The sequence below is a fragment of the Mobula hypostoma genome, chromosome 11, assembly GCF_963921235.1.
Source record: "Mobula hypostoma chromosome 11, sMobHyp1.1, whole genome shotgun sequence".
Taxonomy (NCBI): domain Eukaryota; kingdom Metazoa; phylum Chordata; class Chondrichthyes; order Myliobatiformes; family Myliobatidae; genus Mobula; species Mobula hypostoma.
The window spans coordinates 40,321,882-40,344,641 of record NC_086107.1 but is presented as its reverse complement, the minus strand read 5'-3'; the positions used below and the strand labels follow the sequence as shown (position 1 = coordinate 40,344,641).

At 40.3% G+C, this 22,760-nt stretch overlaps 1 protein-coding gene across 1 annotated transcript in view; it reads right to left on the bottom strand.

Annotated features, from left to right (window-relative positions):
- Positions 1-20,800, bottom strand: part of trim66 (tripartite motif containing 66) — a 210,569-nt gene extending 189,769 nt beyond the window's left edge. Inside the window, exon 1 of the mRNA XM_063061880.1 lies at positions 20,373-20,800. Coding sequence (XP_062917950.1) covers positions 20,373-20,613 — 241 coding nt within the window. The 5' untranslated portion in view covers positions 20,614-20,800. The remainder of the gene's footprint in view (positions 1-20,372) is intronic.
- Positions 20,801-22,760: the final 1,960 nt, after the last annotated feature.

Here is a 22,760-nt window from a genome sequence, read left to right as displayed (position 1 = left end):
CAGCTTTTAATGCCGATGTGTTAAATGGTTCGGAGGGCTTAACTTGTGATGGACTGAGCCAAATGCACCATCTTTTGTACAATTTTCTGTTCAGAGGCATTGGTGTCCCCACAGCAGGCTGTGATACAGCCAGTCAGTACACATCTATTAAAGTTTGTCAAAACTTTAGATGTCGTGCCGAATCTCCACAGACTCCTAAGGAAGTAGAGCTGCTGCTGTGCTTCCTTCATAATTGCACGAGCTGGGTGCAGGACAAGTCCTCTGAAATAGTAACACCCAGGAATTTAAAAGTTGCTAACCCTTTCCACCTCTGATGAGGACTGGCTCATAGACCTCTGATTTCCCTCTCCTGAAGTGTATAATCAGTTCTTTGGTCATACTGACATTGAGTGAGAGGTTGTTGTTATGACACCACTTAGCCAGATTTTCAATCTCTCTCCTGCATGCTGATTCATCACCACCTTTGATTTGGTCCACAACAGAAAACTTGAATATGATATTGGAGCTGTGCTGAGCCACACAGTCATAGGTGTAGAGCGAGTAGAGCAGGGGGCTAGGCATACAGCCCTATGGCACCTGTGATGACGGAAATCGTGAAGTAGATGCTGTTGTCAATCCGAACTCAAAGAGGTCTACCGGTGAGGAAATCCAGGATCCAATTTCACAAGGAGGTATTGAGGCCAAGGCCTTGGAGCTTAATGATTAGTTTTGAGGGGATGATAGATTGAATGTTGCATTGTATTCGATAAAAATCATGCTGATGTATTTATCTTTGCCATCCAGATGTTCCAGGACTAAGTGAAGAGTCAATAAGATGGTATCTGCTGTAGGCCTGCTGTTCCAGTGAGCAAACTGGAGCGGATCCACGTTACTTCTCAGACAGAAGAGGATATGTTTCATTGCTAACCTCTGAAAACACTTCATCACTGTGGATGCAAGTGCATCGGGGTGATAGTCATTGAGGCATGTCACCATGCCCTTCTTGGGCACCAGTATAATCGAAGCCTACGTAAAGCAGGTGGGTATCACACACTGCCGGAGCAAGAGGTTAAAATATCTCAGTGCACATTCCAGCCAGTTGGTCAGCACAGGTCTTTAGTATGTGGCCAGGTACCCCATCCGGTCTGGATGCTTTCTGTGGATTCACCTTCCTGAAAGCATCCCGTACATCGGCTTCAAAGACTGAGAACATAGGATCAAGGGATGCAGGGGTTTGCAATGGTTTCTCCATGTTCCGGTGGAGAAAGAGAGCATAAAAGGCATTATTTTCAACTGGAAGCAAAGCCCTGCTTTCTCCCATGTCCCTTGATTTAACTTTATAGGAGGTGATAGCATTCAAGTCCTGCCACAGCTGTGAGCATCCCTCATTGATTCAAGTTTCATCCAGAATCTCAACTATGCCTGTGAGATGGCTTTCTGGAGATCATACCTGTACCTGTTACAAACAGAAAATATGTAGACGCTGAAAATCCATGCAACACACACAAAACACTGGAGGAACTCAACAGGCCAGGCAACATCTGAGGAAAAGAGTAAACAGTCGACATTTCAGGAGAAGTCCTGATGAGGGGTCTTGGCCCGAAACGTCAACTGTTTACTCTTTTCCGTAGATGCTGCCTGGCTTGCTGAGTTGCTCCAGCATTTTGTGTGATACCTGTACCTGTTGTAGCTTTCTTAGTCTCCAGTTTTGAACACCTCTTTTGGATCTCACCTTGATTGGGGATTGAACGATGTAGTGGGGACACACTCACCTACAGTTGTTTTAATAAAGTCCATTAATGCTGTAAAGCTAGCTTTTGAGTACATAGAACTTGCAGCTATAAAGACAAACAACAGGAATTCTGCAGATGCTGGAAATTCAAGCAACTTTGATGTATGTAGCTATAAAGACATTAGTTATTGATATGCTAAATGATACCATCCATCAAGCTTCCTTGAAATAAACAAGAGACAACTTGACTGCTTGAAACAACCCAAATTAAATAACTGTTGCCTTGTACTTCATCTTGAGCAGCAATGAAGCAGTAGTGAGCTAGCATCTGCTTTCTCAAAGACAGAGCATCGACAAAATACAGAGCTTCCTTGCAAAGCTGTTTTTTTAACTTCAAGCTGATTACTGTTTCCATTTACATTTTAAAACTGAAATGAGAAGCTAAACAAAAGCAACATGGTTGAAAGTTTAGTTACATCTGTTTTTTGATCTTACAAGTGGCAGTTGTGTTTAGAAAGCAAACTTAACAAAAAATCTGAGTGAATATCCATTACACCTTGCTATCCATCCCTCTTGCTATACAAAGAATTCCAATCCAACTTCTTCCTACCAATATCAGCTTCAAGATCAAGACTCCTCTTGGGAACAGACCATCACTTCTCAATCAGTTCCAGTAGGCTATTGATGCTAAAAAAGGCTCTCCTCGCTCTGTCACTCAAAGAGCCCATCAAGCACCTCCCCACAGTTGGGGCTTCTGTGTGATTTTGCTTTTAAAGTATTCACTTCCTTGATCTCAGCTGCACACACCTCCCAAAACTCAAAAGGAATGTCACCATTATAATTTTCCATAAACACGCAACAAGTACATCAAAGTCCATATTAGTCCATCTTTAGAATCTCCTTCCCCACAAACAGTTCTTGCCATTTCTTGGTGCAAGTTCAAATTATTGTCTTCTGTCACCATTAGTTCAACAGTTCAGCATATAGTGAAGATGGTCCATCCCTCTCACAGGGGTGCTCACATTGCTTTTCGATGCAATGTATGGCTTTACTCAGGCTTCCTGAAAACAAGTCTGACAAATAAGTTACTGATTGTGTACTGTTATCTTCTCTTGTTCAAGGATTAGTAATCTCGCATTTTAATAAGAGAAAATTATATCAGTTACATGATTTCACAATATACATTAAAAAAAATTTACAAATAGAAGGAAGAGCACAGCTTGTCTGTTGAAAATCCTGTCTACATTTTCAATTCTAAGCTCCCCACAAAAAAAATGTAACAGAGGTTTGTTATGTCCCTCTCATTGGGGTGAACACCCATAGGTTTACTTCCATTTGAGTGATTCTGAACTCTGTAGGTAATTGGTCAAGTCTTCACCCTGTACTTTAAGGATTGGACCCAACAGTGAAGAACTGACACATCTTCCTACCTTTGCATTTTCTCAGAAACCTGAGCAAAGCTACTCAGACTGTTCTGTGAAACCACAGGATTTTAACAACCAAACAAATTATTCGATTTAGATTAAATATAACATAAATAATAATATTAATAGGCTTAGTGGAACTACTTGCTGCATTGTAGGGTACCACATATACAAAATATGCTTATGCCCAAACAGTAAGCAAAACACATGCAAGTAGTTCTATGTTGTGACAATATAATGCTTTATAGACCTCAGAGGCTCTAGGATTACATCTCTGTTTCCAAAGAATTCGTAACAGAATAGGTAAAAAGGTTATCAGAAGTATAGCATTCTTCAGGGGTAGCTGTCTTTCTTCTCCTGCTAAGTCTTTTATCATTGCAAAATGTTAACGCGCAAAATGTTAACGCACAAAATCTAGTAAGAGAGATAGTTTTAAAAGTCAAAGATGTAAACCATGATAGTATGCCATCACTAGCAATGAATACATTTATAAAGTGCATCATATAAGATCTTAATATACAAACACATACTGTACACACATTCATTTGCACACACACAGTTACCCATATTAAAAAGTAGATACAGTATTCAACATCCAAATAGATAAGTGAAAAATAATGTTTGTGACTCAGCTTTCGATGGGGTTATGTTATTATACCAATTATTTGTGACAAAGACATCCCAACACCCCTGCCCCCCCCCAATGAGGTAGATCTACTGATGTCTACTATAAGCCTACTGACTCTCACAGCTATCTGAACTATTCCTCTTCTCACCCTGTCTCTTGCAAAAATACCATCCCCTTCTTGCAATTCCTCCGTCTCCGCTGCATCTGCTCTCAGGATGAGGCTTTTCATTCCAGGACGAGGGAGATGTCCTCCTTTTTTAAAGAAAGGGGCTTCCCTTTATCCACCATCAACTCTGCTCTCAAATGCATCTCCCCCATTTCACACACAGCTGCTCTCACTCCATCCTCCCGCCACCCAACTAGGAATAGGGTTCCCCTGGTCCTCACCTACCACCCCACCAACCTTCGGGTCCAACATATTATTCTCCATAACTTCCGCCACCTCCAACGGGATCCCACCACTAAGCACATCTTTCCCTCCCCCTCTCTGCTTTCCGCAAGGATCGCTCCCTACGCGACTCCCTTATCCATTCTTCCCCCCATCCCTTCCCACTGATCTCCCTCCTGGCACTTATCCTTGTAAGCGGAACAAGTGCTACACTTGCCCTTACACTTCCTCCCTTACCACCATTCAGGGCCCCAGACAGTCCTTCCAGGTGAGGCGACACTTCACCTGTGAGACAGCTGGGGTGATATACTGCGTCCGGTGCTCCCGATGTGGACTTCTATATATTGGCGAGACCCGACGCAGACTGGGAGACCGCTTTGCTGAACACCTACATTCTGTCCGCCAGAGAAAGCAGGATCTCCCAGTGGCCACACATTTTAATTCCACATCCCATTCCCATTCTGACATGTCTATCCACAGCCTCCTCTACTGTAAAGATGAAGCCACACTCAGGTTGGAGGAACAACACCTTACATTCCGTCTGGGTAGCCTCCAACCTGATGGCATGAACATTGACTTCTCTAACTTCCGTTAATGCCCCACCTCCCCCTCGTACCCCATCCATTATTTATATACACACATTCTTTCTCTCACTCTCCTTTTTCTCCCTCTGTCCCTCTGACTATACCCCTTGCCCATCCTCTGGGCTTTCCCCCCTTCCCTCTTTTCCTTCTCCCTGGGCCTCCTGTCCCATGATTTTCTCATATCCCTTTTGCCAATCACCTGTCCAGCTCTTGGCTCCAAACCTCCCCCTCCTGCCTTCTCTTATCATTTTGGATCTCCCGCTCCCCCTCCCACTTTTAAATTCTCTTACTAGCTCTTTCTTCAGTTAGTCCTGACGAAGGGTCTCGGCCTGAAACATCGACTGTACCTCTTCCTGGAGATGCTGCCTGGCCTGCTGCGTTCACCAGCAACTTTGATGTGTGTTGCAAGGGATCACATGACTGCTATTACAAGAGTGACCACTATCAAGGCGTGGCTGTTAGGCAGTTTTACTCTTTTTTTTCAAAACCATGGAAATTGTTTGAGGCTGAATTGTTTTTTCTCTCTTCTTGTTGATGATAACACCATGTGACTGATGAATACACCGCAAGGCTTGTCTGTGCATGTAACATTGTCTATTTCAGAAGTAATACAGGTGTACATTCCTTTATCCGAAATTCTGAAATCCAAAAAGCTCCAAAAACCGAAGTTTTTTTTGCCGACAGCTGACGTCACTCAGGTGTGATGTGGCAGCACTAGCGGAGGCCGCCAGACGTCATTTGTGGCTCAGCGCTCGTACTGGTTACATGTGCATTTACTGTTCGCTGATATTTTGTGTTCACTGTTGACTTTGTGTTTAACTTCACTGTGATAATGTCAAAAACAGCTGCAGATACCCCTCTGGGTAACAATGAGAAAAAGAGAAGGAAATATTTATCATTATCAATAACACAGAAAGTGGAGTTATTGCAGAAGCTTGATCGTGGTGTGTCTGTACAGCATCTTACTGAAGAAAGTAGTCTCAAAACTATCACTGTATATGATTTAATAAACAGAAAGACAAGTTACTGAAATTTTATAGTGACAGTGACGTTCTACATTTATTCCAATAAATCATTTACCATGTGTTTGATTTGGTTCATTTGAAGCTGTATATTTTTATGTTTTATTGAATGTTTTTGTTGGAAATAAACTTTCTTCCTGTCATTATTCCCTAAACAATACAGTATAACAATTATTTACATATAATACCTAATACAATGTAAATGCTAAGTAATCTAGAGATGATTTAAAGCCTACGGGAGGATGTGCATAGGTTTGGTGTGCCGCCGGGTCCTAAAGTCCACTGCACTGAGACAGGTAAAATAAGGGACTTCAGCATACAGTACGTGTTTTTTTGGTATCGGGTGGGGGGGGGGTATGAAATCCGAAAAATTCTGAATTCCGAAATGCAACTGGCCCCAAGGATTTCGGATAAGGGATTGTGGACCTGTATTATCTGTATAACACCAAAGCCCAGCATTATCATTGGTGTCCAACAGTAAAATTTGTTAAGGCTGGTTTCCCCATTTTCAACTTGTAGTCAGTCTATCTGCATTATAATTTAATTCATAAGGACATCAATAATTCTCTACTCATTTTTTGTACTCTTTTAATCACACCACATCACAAACTATTCACTATTGATTAAGGGTAATGAGGAAATCCAGGAAGATAAATAGTCTGTAGCACTAAAAATCTCTAAAAAGCTTACTGGATTTAACAATTTCAGTTGACAAGGGAGGAAAACATTGTTGTTTCATCTTAGCTTCTGCTTCTATGCATCTTTTCATCGTATTGTCCATGCAAAAACCTGGATCAAGGGTTTCACTGAACCATTTAGAAAATAACCCAGAAATGTAGAAAATAGGCACATTACCTTGACATTTAACAATGGAGTGGAATAGTGGCCATAAATGGAGAAATGGAAACATCTAAGGTAAGTATGCTTGTTTACTTGTTGGACATAAAGAGAAAGTGCAAAAAGATATCTACCTAATGTAGAAGTCTTCATAAAAAAATAAGGTTTTTAAAAAACCATCTTCTCGTCTGATGGTTTCAATGTCATTTTCCTGTAAGTGGGATCATTCAATGGCACAAGTGTCCATACTTCAACTATAGAGAGATCCACATCAAGGGATTCCTCTATTACAGGGATTGCCAAACTTTTTATATGCCATAGACCCCTACCATTAATTGAGGGATCTATAGACCACAAATTGGAGTTTACCTTCAATATCTGGGCTGGAATCTTTCAGTTTTGTTATGGTGTTATTAATCATTTCCGCAAGTGATTCTTCGCCTTTCTCTGCAATATGGTTAGAGTGAATGTTTAAGTGGACAGGAACAATCACTTGACCAGAGGCAAGATTTAAGGGTTCAAGCAAATTAGTTCACATGTAACCAAGAGACAAAGGCCATTTAGTGATATTTAAATTGGAATAATTATTGCTCACAGATCCTCCTTAATCTAATATTCTCCTAGTTATTAAGTTTTAGAGGTGTCCAAGACATCAGACAATTAACGTAGAAATGCAACCTTGTCTATAAAAAAGCAAACGGTAAATAAGGCAAAGTGAACAGTATAATTACTAGTACAAATATTAAAAACAAAATACAACAAAAACAACATTTCTTCCTGAAGCTTTACTCTTGAAAGCAACAATACATTCTGGATGTATTATCCCTGGGCAATATAATCGATGAGATCTCTCTCAAGTGAACAGGATTTTTTTTTTTTGTTGCTTTTCAGATCTAAACACGCATGTTATCTTTTCAAAATATCTCACCCACCTTCTTGTCAGGATGTAGGCTTTCATGGTGGAAACATGTACCAATCTAACACAAGGACTCCAAACATTCTGGGGAAATAAATCCTGGGGCAGGTTTGATGCCATCTATGGAGAAATTTTACTTGCAGCCTTGTTTCCCCTCCCAGTCTCGATTACTACAGTGCTATCATTGATAACCTGGGCAATGAGATAAGGTGGTTTCCATCCAAGACAGAGTTTAGGGCCGGAATTATGTTTATGAAATTTCTTTTTTGGACCCAGTCCCCTTGTTATTTCCAAATGTCTTGTCAAGTGCTTTTGCTTTTTCTTGAATTCCCATAAACTCTCTCAATTCCTTGAGCAGAATTATATCTGTTATAGGCCATGGTTGGCCTGAGTTAGCGATCAGAAGTGTATTTAGGTGGACAATGTACATGAAATGAAGTGTAACATTTTTGTGTACACCTACTTTCACAATTCATACTTTGTTTACAAACAGTTGCACTTCAGGAACAAGGGTAGTCTACTTTAGAGTAGACCAGGCCTCACATATCTATTGAATCCTTTGCTCCACCATGCCATTCGACTGCAGCCAAAGTGCAGTGCTACACTCCACTTGCATCTCTGTTTGTTCACACATGGCTTTCAAGTCTTAACCACCGAAGGAACCCTTGGTTGGCATGTACACAGGAGGGTGTGCATGTGGGAATATGGAGTTCGGAAATGCTGTGGTAGTTGCCGTCCCACTACAGGGAGCCATGGAGACTAATCATGTATATCCCGTACAAAGATCAATTATCACAAGAATATACGCGTTAGGTTTCCAATAAGGTGGTTGCCCTAGAATACAGAAACAGACCTATAAAATCAATTTTCCACACCTATATTAGTACAGTTGGTTTTGTCTGCCTTATAGGAAGAGGTCTTATGACTGCTTCTTTATTATAGACCAGATATTCTTTACTATTTGCAATGAATTGTTTACAATCACTCAACATGTAAAGCACTAAAATAACAAGGCTAACCTTACACGAGTGGCTTGTCCGCCATCATGACTGTGTCTGAATCACTGGTGGCCTTCATGAATCCATGCCTCCAACTTGTGGGCAGGAGGTATTTGCTTTTTCTTTTTAAAAAAAAGGGTGGCACATCCAAACATCCAATCGCTCGCTCTCAAAAAAATTGATTTCCGTGATACTGTATATAATTTGCGGGCATCAGGGAGCCACTATTAATATGCAGGAGACTCCCGGAACTTCCGGGAGAAGTCGGATGTCTGCCATCAGCTTCATATTTCTACCATGTGGAAAACCTTTTGAGTTGGGTTTAGTAGTATGGAGAAGAATTATTAAAACGCCATTCTTGTTTTTTTTTTATTTATTACTTAGTTACTACCAAAACCCTGGCCTCCTTTACTGTAGTAAGGTCCATCCCAACGTCTTGTCTTACTTGCTTATTACTTAGTTTATTACCATAGCTGTGTACAAGACCTGCAGTATGCCCTGGGATGTGTAACACCTGTACTAATAATCTGTCAATAATTATTCATGAATATTTTTCCACATGGACAAATGTGCAGTTGACCAGATGGGAAGATCTCATTCTACCACATTCCTAACATAATTAGTCAGTACAGATCAAGGCAGGTTCTGTTTTAATTACAGTTGGCCCTCCATATCCGTGGATTCAACCAACTGCGGATCGGGATCAAAAAAACTGGAAGTTCTCTCTCTCTCTCTCTCTCTCCTTATTCCCTAAACAATACAGTGTGACAACTATTTACATAGCATTTCCATTGTATAGGCTTCCCCCGCTATCCGAAAGTACAGCTTTTCTAAGAAACCCTTCATAAGCTGAAATGGCGTAAAGCGAAGAAGCAATTACCATTAATTTATAAATTTATATGGGAAAAATTTTTGAGCATTCCCAGACCCAAAAAATAACCTACAAAGTAACACATAAAGCCTAAAATAACACTAACATATACTAAAAGCAGGAATGATATGATAAATACACAGCCTATATAAAGTACAAATAGTGTATGTACAGTGTAGTTTCACTTCCCAGAATCCGGAAGACAGCGAGCTCACTGGAAGGTTCACGCATTTTCCTATCATACAGTTCTTTGTAAGCACTCAAAACATCCCGCAAACCTGCCTACCTGCCCTTTCAAAATTAAGGTCATACTTTTCTGCAATCATTGCAGCACTGTCAATCGTAGTGGAAACCTCACGCTGTTCAAAGCTATGGCGGCTTGATGCTGAGTGTTTGTTTTGCTGACAGCAAAACAAACGCTGAATGCTATTTTCGCTTTTCGCCACTCTCGCTGCTCGGGGTGCGCGGAAGAACTACGATGGTTGCGTCTGTACTGAACATGTACAGACTTTTTCTTGTCATTATTCCCCAAGCAATAGATTCTAACAACTATTTACATAGCATTTACATTTTATTAGGTATTATAAGTAATCTAGAGATGATTTAAAGTATACGGGAAGATATGCGTAGGTTACAAGCAAATACTACGCCATTTTATATACGGGATTTGAGCATCCACGGAGTTTGGTATCTGCGGGGGGTCCCGGAACCAAACCCCCGCAGATACAGAGGGCTAACTGTACTTGCTTTAGAGACAATTCTAGGGTTTTAGCCTTTGCAAATTACGGTGTATGATTCTCTAAAGGATGCGCTTGCAACTCGTGGCACAAATTCAGTTTCCGATAAAAAAAAATTTCCTTTTATAATCAAGAGCAGGGATTACAATTGAGTGAATACATCTCTAGTGGCATCTGTGCTTAGAGTGCAAGGTTAGCAAAACACTATGGAATGAATATTCATCATACCATTTACTGTGAATGCATGGGAAGAATCTCAGGTTTTGATAATAAATTTATACTTTAATAATAAATTTACATTGAACTTTGATAGTGTGATAAACTGGATCAGCAACTTTGCATATGACAACAAAATTGGGGGTGTAGTGGACAGCGAGGAAGATTATATGAAGGTTGCAGTGGGATCTGGACCAGCTGGAAAAATGACAGATGGAATTCAGTGCAGACAAATATGAGGTGTTGCAATTTGGGCGGACCTCCCAGGGTAGGTCTTACACAGTGAGCAATAGGGCATCGAGGAGTGCGGTAGAACAAAAGGATCTGGGAATACAGATCCATGATTCCTTGAAAGTGCCAACACAGGTCGATAGGACTGCAAAGAAAGCTTTTTGCACACTGATTTCATAAATCAATCTATTTAACACAGGAGTTGGGCTGTTATGTTAAAATTGTAAAAGACATTCATGAGTGTTGTGTGTAGTTTTAGTAGTTTTAGTCAGTTACCTACAGGAAAGATGTAAATAAGATTTGAAGAAAGCAGAAAAAATTTACAAGGATGTTGTTGGAAGTTAAGGACCCGAGTTATAGGGAAAGGATGAATAGGTTAGGAGTTTAGTCCCTCAAATGTAGGAGAGTGAGGGGAGATTTGATAGGTATACAAAATTATGAGGGATGTAGATTGGAAAAAGCCTGCTTGCATCTACCCTCAGGTTGAGTGACTCTACAACTAGTCTCGGGGTTAAGGGTGAAAGGTGAAATGTTTAAGAGGAATGAGAGTGAACTTCTTCACTCAGAGGGTTGTGGGAGTGTGGAACGAGTGCCGGCACAAGTGATGGATGCAGGTTTGACTTCAATATTTTGAAAAATTTGGATAGATACATAGATGGGAGGGCTGTGGCCCAGGTGGATGCAAGTTGATAGAACTAGGTACAGACTAGATAGGTCGAAGAGCCTGCTTTTGTTTTGTAGTGTTCTATGACAAGGGTGGTATAAAAAGGGATGATAAAAGCTAATGAATAATAAACAGCAGAACTGCAGAAGGTATAAATGTTGTGGGTTTCATTCCTTTCACAACAGCTAGAAAAGGGAAAAATGAATGTGAACCATGTGCAGGCAAAAGGGATTAGTGTAATTAGGCATTAGGAATTTAGTTCAGCACAACATTGTGGGCCAAAGGGTCCGTACCATACAAGGTAGGAGTGGTTGATTATTTGCGATTGTTGAATTCAAATTGGAATCCAGCTTAGTTTGTTGTTCCCCAAGTTTGAATTCCGCTTCTTTCAAGTACAGGCACAGAGTCAATGTGGGATGGGATGGGAAGAAGCCCAGGTTCACCCGTGTGAATAGAGTGGAGGTGCCTTTCAAAAGTCCCTTAATCTGGTTTCACCAGTGTGGTAGGGGTAACACCAAGTGGTTATCTAAATCAGAAGTAGTTCTTAAAAAAGGGGAGGAAAATATCACTGTTCTGTGGAAGACACATCAAGGTTGCTGGTGAACGCAGCAGGCCAGGCAGCATCTCTCGGAAGAGGTACAGTCGACGTTTCAGGCCGAGACCCTTCGTCAGGACTAACTGAAGGAAGAGCTAGTAAGAGATTTGAAAGTGGGAGGGGGAGGGGGAGATCCAAAATGATAGGAGAAGGCAGGAGGGGGAGGGATGGAGCCAAGAGCTGGACAGGTGATTGGCAAAAGGGATATGAAAGGATCATGGGACAGGAGGCCCAGGGAGAATGAAAAGAGGGAGGAGGGGGAAAACCCAGAGGATGGGCAACGGGTATAGTGGCCTTCTATATAATGGCCTCCCGATGTGACCTTCTATATATTGGCGAGACCGGACGCAGACTGGGAGATCATTTTGCTGAACACCTACGCTCTGTCCGCCAGAGAAAGCAGGATCTCCCAGTGGCCACACATTTTAATTCCACATCCCATTCCCATTCTGATATGTCTATCCATGGCCTCCTCTACTGTAAAGATGAAGCCACACTCAGGTTGGAGGAACAGCACCTTATATTCCATCTGGGTAGCCTCCAACCTGATGGCATGAACATTGACTTCCCTAACTTCCACTAATGCCCCACCTCCCTCTCGTAACCCATCCGGTATTTATTTATATACACACATTCTTTCTCTCTCTCTCTCCTTTTTCTTCCTCTGTCCCTCTGACTATACCCCTTGCCCATCCTCTGGGTTTCCTCCCCCCCCCTTTCCTTCTCCCTGGGCCTCCTGTCCCATGATCCTCTCATATCCCTTTTGCCAATCACCTGTCCAGCTCTTGGCTCCATCCCTCCTCCTCCTGTCTTCTCCTATCATTTTGGATCTACCCCTCCCCCTCTTAAATTCTCTTACTAGCTCTTCCTTCAGTTAGTCCTGACGAAGGGTCTCGGCCTGAAACGTCGACTGTACCTCTTCCTAGAGATGCTGCCTGGCCTGCTGCGTTCACCAGCAACTTTGATGTGTGTTGTTTGAATTTCCAGCATCTGCAGAATTCCTCCTGTCTACTGTTCTGTGGAAAGTGTGTAATCAGCCTACACAAAGGGAAAGGTAAAAAAAAACAGGTGTTGCATCTCCTATTCGTACATCAGGGACTCATGGCAACCTGGGCAACTACTTTGCAGAACACTTCTGTTCAATAAATAATTTGCCGCATTATTGTCCCACTGATATCTGACCGCAGTTTTCTGCAGTGTTCCACTGAAGTTCAAGAAGCAGCAGTGCACTTCCAGACTTGGCATCTTACAGCCTTCAGGTTTCAACAAGGTACTTAATCCTTTCAAATAATCTGCCATTCCAGCCACGTATCTCGTGCTTTTAGCATTCAACCCCCCTCCCCCACCCCACTAGAGTCTTCTCGGAAATTTCAGATATTTTTGACTCCTATTTGCAAGAAATTTGGTTACCAATTAAGCTGCAAAATAACTGCATTTTCGTCACTTAATTTGCACCACACTGCTGATAGTGCCCTTCTAAAGTTTGGAAACCAATTTTCATTCAGTAAACAGAAATTGCTTTTGAAGATTTAATCATAATAAGCAGAAATATATACAATCAATTCTTATAAAGTAATTTCTTGTTTATTTTGTCACACTGGCTCAATATATTGGAACAAGGAGAAGGTTCAATGCACTTAAATAGAATGAGCAGTTTCAGGAAGTTTATTTTCTACCTAGAATTTAAATCGTATATTTTTCAAAAATATTCAATAAACGTCCTTGTTTTGTCCTAGTTTTTGGATGCTTCCAAAGCTACTTACTGCCATTCAAACTATTTGGCACTTTCAATGACCAAATCAGTCTCACAACGTGGTTTAGTCAGATGTCAGTAAGTCAAGGAAAAAATGAGATGAGAATATAAATGTGTACTGAAATCACTGGTCTCTATTAGAACATTGTTTTCACTTGTGCAGACTTTAATCAACTACTCAGCAAATGAAATTTATCTTTACTTTATATTTTCATATAAAACAGAGTTCCTCAGAACAGCATCCTGGTCAGAATAATCTATAGCCGTTTCATTAATAAGCTTCTATCAACAAGTCAAAAAGGGAATAATTACTTATGACTGCTTTAATTCCAATCACAATTCTTTATATAAAAACTAGCTGACACCACCATACAACATGACCTGTATTATATAATATTCAGGTCTAAGCTGGTAAGTGGCAACTAATATTCACACCATGCAATGACCAACACCAAGAAAACAACCTATTTATCACCTGAAAGGCACAATCATAAATGCAATGGCATACTTCCAACTTGCTTGATGAGTACAGGTCCAGTGACTTAAAGCTCATCCCATCCGAAACAGCCTGCTCAACATCCCAAACATTCATTCATTCCGCCAGCAATGGGGTCAAGGCAAAAGAATGAGGTGGTGAAATCAGCCATACAATGAGAAGAGGACATATTGGGAAGGAGAGTCACGACAGCGGCACTTGCAGCAACACTCTCCTTTGCGTCTGATAAAGGATGAGATGGTGTAGGAAAAGGCAAAAATGTTAAAAAATATTAAGCCTCTTGAGAATTAACAACACTCCACATTATGCAATTTTAGTGATAAAGATTGTTGACAATTAGCATTTATTAGATTATTCAAAGAAATGAATTAACAAGATGCAAGTACCTCTGGTGCAGTTTACTTCGCTTTAGCATGGGTGTACAACAACTCCACAAGAAACTGACTGGGATTTTGCAATCACAGCAGAGGAGTGGGATATCTAGAATGGCAAGTTTTAGATTTAACTATCCACAGATGCCTTCACAATGTTATAAAATTAAAGCTACTTCATTAAGATAATTATGTTGACAGCAAAATATGGTTCAATGCATCTAGCTATTTTGTAAAGTACTACCAAAGTTGATCAAACATAAGACCGTAAGACATAGGAGCAGAATTAGGCCATTCAGCCCAGTGAGTCTACTCCGCCATTCCATCATGGCTGATCCTGGATTCCACTCAACACCATACGCCTGCCTTCTCACCATATCCTCTGATGACCTGACCGATCAGATGATGATCAATTTCCACCTTAAATATACCCAGACACTTGGCCTCAACTGCAGTCATCAGCAGATCATTCCACTGATTCACCACTCTCTGGCTAAAAAAATAATCCTCCTCACCTGTTCCAAAAGGTTTGCCCCTTGATTTTGAAGCTGTGCCCTCTAGTTCTGGATACCTCCACAATAGGAAACATCCTCTCCACATCCACCCTACCTAGTCCTTTCAACATTCGGTAGGTTTCAATGATATCCCCAAGCATTCTTCTAAATTCCTGTGAGTACAGGCCCAAAGCTGCAAAACACTCCTCATATGTTAAGCCCTTCATACCCAGAATCATTCTCGAACATCCTCTGGACTCTCTCCAATGACAACACATCCTCTCTGAGTTATGGAGCCCAAAACTATTGGCAATACTCCAAGCATAGCCTGACTTGTCTTACAAAGCCTCAGCATTATCTCCTTGCTTTTATATTCTATTCCCCTGGAAATAAATGCCAACATTGCATTTGCCTTCTTTACCATACACTCAACCTATAAATTAACCTTCTGGGAGTCTTGCACGAGGACTCCCAAGTCCCTCTGCACCTTTGATATCTGAACCTTCTTCCCATTTAGATAATAGTCCACACTATTGTTCCTTTTACCAAAATGTATTATCATACATTTCCCAACACTGTATTCCATCTTGCACTTTTTGCCCATTCTTCCAATTTGTCCAAGTCCTCCTGCAATCGCATCATTTCCTCAGCATTACCTACCCCTCCATCTATCTTCATATCATCCACAAACTTTGCCATAAAGCCATCAATTCCCTTATCCAAATCACTGACAAAATGTGAAAAGTAGCAGTTCCAGCTAAAGAACACCACTAGCCACCAGAAGCCAACCAGAAAAGGCCCTCTTTATTCCCACTCGCTGCCTCCTGCCTATCAGCCATTCCGCTATTATGCCAGTATCTTTCCTGTAACACTACAGGATTTTATCTTGTTAAGCAACCTCATGTGTGGCACCTTATCAAATGCCTTCTGAAAATTCAAGTAAATGACATCCACTGCCTCTCCTTTGTCCACCCTGCTTGTTATTTCCTCAAAGAATTCTAACAGATTTGTCAAGCAAGATTTCCCTTGAGAGAAACCATGCTGACATTGACTTATTTTATCATTAGTCTCCAAGTACCTCAAAACCTCATCCTTGCTGTGTACATACATCTATTGATGCTTCTGGACACATCTTCAGTGATGTTCCTGGAATCATCGGGTGTTTCGGGTCTTTCAACGTCATACAACCTCCTCCAAGTGACCCAGCAGGGGCTGATCAGACCCTAGCTTGTGTCCAGATGGCTAGCTACTTAATAATAGACTCCAAAACACTTAACCCAACCACTAAGGTTAGGCTAGCAGGCCTATAATTTCCTTTCTTTTGCCTTCCTCCCTTCTTAAGTGCAGAGTGGCATTTACAACCTTCCAGTCCGGGTCCATGCCAGAATCAAGTGATTCTTGAACGATCAAGACCAATGCATCCATCATCTCTTCAGCAACCTCTCTCAGGACTCAGGGATGTAGTCCACCTGGCCCAGGTGACTTATCCACCTTAAAACCTTTGAGTTTGCCTGAGTGCCTCTGTAATAGCAATGGCACTCACTCCCACTCCCTGACACTCACCGACCTCTGGCACACTGCTGGTGCCTTTCATAGTGAAGACAGATGCAAAGTACCCATTAAGTTCATCTGCCATTTCTTTGTCCCCCATTACTACCTTACCAGCATCATTTTCCAGTGGTCCAATATCAACTCTCACCTCCCTTTTACTCTTTATATAACTGATAAAACTTTTAGTATCCTGCTTTATATTACTGGTTAGTTTGCCCTCATATTTCCTCTTTTTCCTGCTTATAGCTTTTTTAGTTGTCTTTTGTTGGATTTTAAAAGCTTTCTAATCAACCAATTTTCCACTCACTTTTGCTACCTTATATGCCCATTCCTTGGCTTTTGTGCAGTCCTTAACTTCCTTTGTCAGTTATGGTTGCCTACCCCTGTCATTTGAGAGCTTCTTCCTCTGTGGACATATCTATCCTGTGCCTTGTGAACTATTCCCAGAAATTTCAGCCATCTCTGCTCTGCTGTCATCCCTGCCAGTATCTTCCTCCAATCCACCTGGGCAAGCTCCTCTCTCATGCCTCTGAAATTCCCTTTAATCTACTGCGATACTAATACATCTGACTTGTGCTTCTCCCTCTCAAATTGCAATATGAATTCCATCATTATGATCACTGTCTCCTTAGGGTTCCTTTACATTAAGGTCCCTTATAAGATCTGGGTTATTACACAACACACATGATTGCAGCAATCATTAGTAACTGAGATAATACCCACAACCAGAACTCAAGTGACTAACACTGATAATATTAACTGCAATGCTTTCATTGAAGAGATGGTTACAAGTTCAGGAATAGATATAAAAATTGCAGATTGACAAAGACCCTGAGCAATATTGTAAGACACCTTAAGTACAAAATGTATTAGAACTTTCATTATTAGGACAAAGACTGTTTAATTTCTATTTAAGAAGCCCAAAGAAATTGACAAAAATCATTCTTGTTTAAATTCAAGTATCTATAAAACACAACAAAAATCCAGTATTGGCAAACAGATTCACGTAACTAACCTTTGGGCTCTGTGACAATTTATACAACTTCACAAATTAAATCTGTGCAGTGACCAAATCTAATTGTAACTATATCCTAAATGAAGTGTCCAAATGATTTATAACGAAAAATAATATTAATCTGAAAAATGTGGTGTATTGGAGGACACAATCCCAACAACGTTCATTAAAATTGAACTGCCGTCATGGAGTTAGACAGGTGATTGATGATTAGATGCAAGTTTTCAATTGCATTTCTGTTATGTTGTAATAAGTATCCTGGTCTTTTTAAAAAAACTTCATAGAATCTCATTTCATAGGTTGCTTTCCTTTTCATATCTGAAAGTTCAAGCCTAATAGCTTAAACTTACCTCTTCATAAACATTTAACCTCAGCACAAAATTATACATCCAAGTCCTTTATTACAAATTAAAATTGCACACCCAAGTCAGCACTAAATTAACATCCAAGTCACTTGAAAGAAGAAACTTCAATCAACTCCAAATGTGAAGGCAATACATTAAGGCTTTTTGTTTTAAAAACCTTCTGAATAGCTTTACGAAACATCAGAGCTGGCAATCTTCCATTGGTCAATCCCAAGATTGCAAGTAAACAACTGGGCTCCTGTTTTCATAAATCACATTTTTACTTTTAAAGGAAGCTTAAAAGAAACCTCATGCTATCTACTATACACTTAAGAAATAGAAACATCACAGCCTGCACTGCAATTCAGTATCATTGTTTGATCTTTGATATCAAATCTATCTTCTTAACTAATCACCATAGTCCTCAAATCTCATAGTCTGAAGAACGGATACACGGCCACGAGGTAACTGAAATGTTCCCCTGCACATAACCTTTGTTGCCAAGCAGCTGGACATTAAAGAGGGTAGAAAAATGTTTACAAAACTAAAGGTTTTCTTTGTTGTCCTGTAGCTCATTTTACCCTTCAATAAATAGACTCAAATACATGATTTTTCAATCTTCATTCTAAATATTCATAGTATGCATATTACAAAAAAAAATTTAAAGTGCCATGCAGTTTACAGGCCATTTGAAAACTTCCTGCTCAGAGCAATGGTTGGTCAGCGCTGAGAGGGAAAATTGCTGAAGATATTTCAGCCTTGAATGTTCATAATGATCTAACATCTACAACTCTCGGGTTGGAGATGGTTCAGTTCCTCAAATATCCCATTCAAAAAATAAAATCATTCAGTATCTGCCATGCTGTTTATTAGGAAGATTCATGCAAACAGCCAACACTTAGCAGTGACTTAAACAAAACATTTTAATACATCCAGATAAATCCATTATGTGAAACTTATAAGTTCATACAAAATATCAATTATAATTCTAAATATACAGATATGATGTAGGAGAACGTGTTGGCTATTTGACCCCACGGGTCTGATCCATCATTTAACATGATTGGGGCTCATCAGATGTTAACGACAATTCCACACTCCTGTTTTATACCCACCCACCCCCACCAACTTGCTTAAGTATCTTTCCACCTGTCTTAAAAATATTCCAAGACAATACTTTGAGGAAATAAGCTCCAAATATTCATGATGCTCAAAGGAATACAAATCATCTGATCTCCATTTCAAATGAGTAACCACCTTATTTTTTTTAAACAGCAATACTTTGCCCTAGATTGTTCACACATTTTAAAAAAACATTTTCTCCATATTCACCTAGTCGAGATCCCTTTGGATTTTGTTTTTAAACATGTGTTTCAGTGATCTAACTCACTCATCTAATGCACAGATGCAGGCCTAGCCTGTCTAAGTCTGCCCTAGGCAACCCAGAATTCCATGTATTAGTTTAATGCACCCATCCTGAAATCCTTTCAATATATTGGTATCCACCCTTAAATAATGGAGGCGCAGTTCAATTATAGCTCCATATAATAACCTTGTTAGTTTTCCTCATGATTTGCCATATCTGCATTCTACCCTTTTGAGTATCATGCACAACATCTACAAGTGTCTCTACATCTCACGGCTCTGGAATCTCTTGCCATTAGACAACAAGCTTCTTTATTTTTCCTGCCAAATGGACAAGTTCCATTTCCCTATATTATTCTCCGTTTATTACTCGATCTTTGCTCACTCAGTTAACCTACCTTGGTAAAAGGCATTCATTTCATTACATGATATATTAACAATGACTTGACCCCTTCCCGCCAACCTTTTACTGCAAACTCACCTGTTTTGGAATGCAGGAATTCATTTTATTAAAATAAGGAGTTGCAGCACAAAACAAACTGTAGATTCCAATTAAGTTGGATACAAACACCGAACTTTTCTAGAAATGTTGAAGGACTATTCGCAGATCAAGCATCAACTTAAAAAGTCACTTGAACAAATATTGGGGAGGGGAGTGAAAGAGAATTTCCGATATATTTCGTGTCTTTAGATTGTCCTAGAGATGATTTTTTTTTAAAGTGAGGTTCTAGCCATCTATTCCAAATCTCATTTCAGGGACATAGAATCATAAAGAAAAAAATAATCGCTAACTAAAACTGACTATACCGTTACAGAAATTAGGGGATTTGTCCTTTCTCCAAAGGATATATACTCAGCAAGTGTGATCTCCGTGGCGACAAATGTAATACAGGATCAGCAAAATTATTAGGTGCACCGCTACGGAATTACTGCATTTTGTCTACAAATAAATCCGACTGTCACTAACAGAGTGCCTACTATAAGCCTAGACGGAAAAGTCAACCCTGTCTCTTTAAGTGCAGGTGTGTTGTGCTGAATTGTTTGCAAAATGGAAACGGAGACGTTCAAGTCTTCGGGGCCGAGCGGGCAGGTGTGGGCAAACGCTGTGTGTACGTCTCGGAGGAAATGTTAGAGTTAATAGCAATGTCTTTAACCCATTACCTTCCCCATTACAGTCCTCCGGGAAAGCTGCAGTTGTAGGACTGAGGCTGCGGCTCCCAGCCGGCACACAATCTTTGCAGAAGGAATGAAGACAAGGCAGCAATCTTGGCTCGCGATTTGTAAGATCCTTTTTACAAACCAAACAGGTCCTGAACAGATTAAGTTCGTCCTCCGCAGAGTTACTTTTGCATGCATTTTCGGCTCGGCTGTTGGCAATGTTGTCGGTAGCACTTTGGTCCATATTTCACCTTCTTCCAAAGCCAAGGCTTGACCTCTTTCACCACTCCCTGCGCACAGTGCCGCGCTCAGTTGCAGGATCCCTGGATGGTGGTGATGCGAAGAGTTACTCTTCTAAATGACATCATTCCCCGCGAGAAAAGGAAAACAAGTCAGCCCGTGAGCAACGCGAAGTACGTGGTCTCGGGCTGCTCAAAGCTCAATCTATTACCAGATATTCAGGATCTCAGTGAAAAAATAGTCCTGTAAACGTCATGTCAGCTAATGGGACTGGTCGAAATGCAATGACGTACACGTCATAGGCAGATCAACTGCGACTCGGTAAATAGCAATTAAATCACTCACAATAAAGGAACGGGCTTTAAAAGTATGATGTAACATGATTAACGAACAGAACGCCGCAAATAAAAAAAAAAGAAAATAAGCGTTTCTATTAAAAGACAGTTGCAGTTTGTTGAACGAAAAATTATTTTCTGCATTATGAAGACTGGAAAATAAAAGAATATTTTCTGCAGCCTATCGTTTACTGCGGTTGGTTAATTTGCTTGAGAGTTTTCGGGTTTTCTCCTGTGGGTAGCAGGGACGCAGTCCGGATTATTTTATGCAGAGGAGGGGCTGGTAGAGACCAGAACCATGGAGAGAAGGACGCTGCCCTCTGGAATAGTCATACAAGCAACCGAGCTGTGCCAAACCACAACCAAACACATTGCAGAGATTCAAGAAGGCAGTTCCATGTCACCTTGTCAAGAACAATTATGGATGGCCAATAAACGCTTGTTTTGACAGCAATGATCACGAACTACGAATGAATAAATATAGCTGGTCTAAAGCAATGGCTTTTAATCTGCGCATCCCTAACCTTTTCACTCTCTTGATATCTAGATAGTATCGTGGTGAACAAGTATTCTTTCAGACATTCAGTTCAAGTTTACAAAATGTTCGGACGAATTGAGATTTGTTCAAATGTGCTAGAATATAGATGATTCAAATAACAAGCATTCTTCATCCACTCACTGCTTAAGGACTAATTAATTCAACTTATTCTTTCAACACAAGATGAATTGATCAAAAAATGTAACACGAGTATTCCATTGTAATGACGGTACAATAGAATTGTTCTTTAATAACAATACCATTTCTGATGTACTTACAACTTATGCACTACATTACAGCACAATTCAATATTTGATTACTAAAATATTACTTGTCCAGAAAAGACTCTTTACAAAGTCAATTAGTTATAAATAATTGCATTGTGAGGCGCTTATTCACTATATACAATATATATAGTATATAAACAGAACCTAGGCTTTGGAGTACTTCCCATTTCTGTTACCTTGAAGATGTACTAGGAGTCAAAGTCAAAGTTACCAAATTCGCCTCCTGTGGCAAATGGAATCATCCCATTGAAACCAACCAGATGTTGAAAAGGACTAGATAAGGTGGATGTTTCCTGTGCTGGGGGTATCTAGAACCACAGGGCACAGCCTGAAAACTGAGGGGCGACCTCTGTGAACAGTGGTAAGGAGGATTTTTTTTTTAGCCAGAGAGTGGTGGATCTGTGGAATGTTCTGCCACCGACTGCAGTGGAAGCCAAGTCTGTGGGTATATTTAGGGCAAAAGTTGATGGTTTCCTGGTCAGTCAGGGCATCGAAAGATACGGCGAGAAGGCAGGTGTATGGGGTTGAGTGGAATCCAGGATCAGAGCAGACTTGATGGGCTGAATGGCCTAATTCTGCTCTGATGTCTTATGGAGCTTTTCATGCTTCTTTGGTGCAATCAGTAAATATTTTTATCAGAAGACTAAAATCGATCTGATTTTCAAATTGTTTATAAAGTGAATTAAACTTTCCACTTGCAGACAAGATCAGAAATGAGAACCAGAATGTAACATAGTCACCAATACAAGTGGCAATAAGGAAATTTACCCAAACAGTGCTTAGAACGTATGACTTACTAACAAAGACAGTAGCATATGTCACATACATATATGAGGAATATAGACTATGTTATAGAAAAAAAAGTGTTGGTTTGAATGACCTTTTCCTTTGCTGTAGCTAACTTGTAACTTTTGCCATCTTGGTATTTAATTTTGGGTAGATGTAGACAGCAAAGATTGGAAACAGCACCTGAATTTTGGAATTAAAAAAC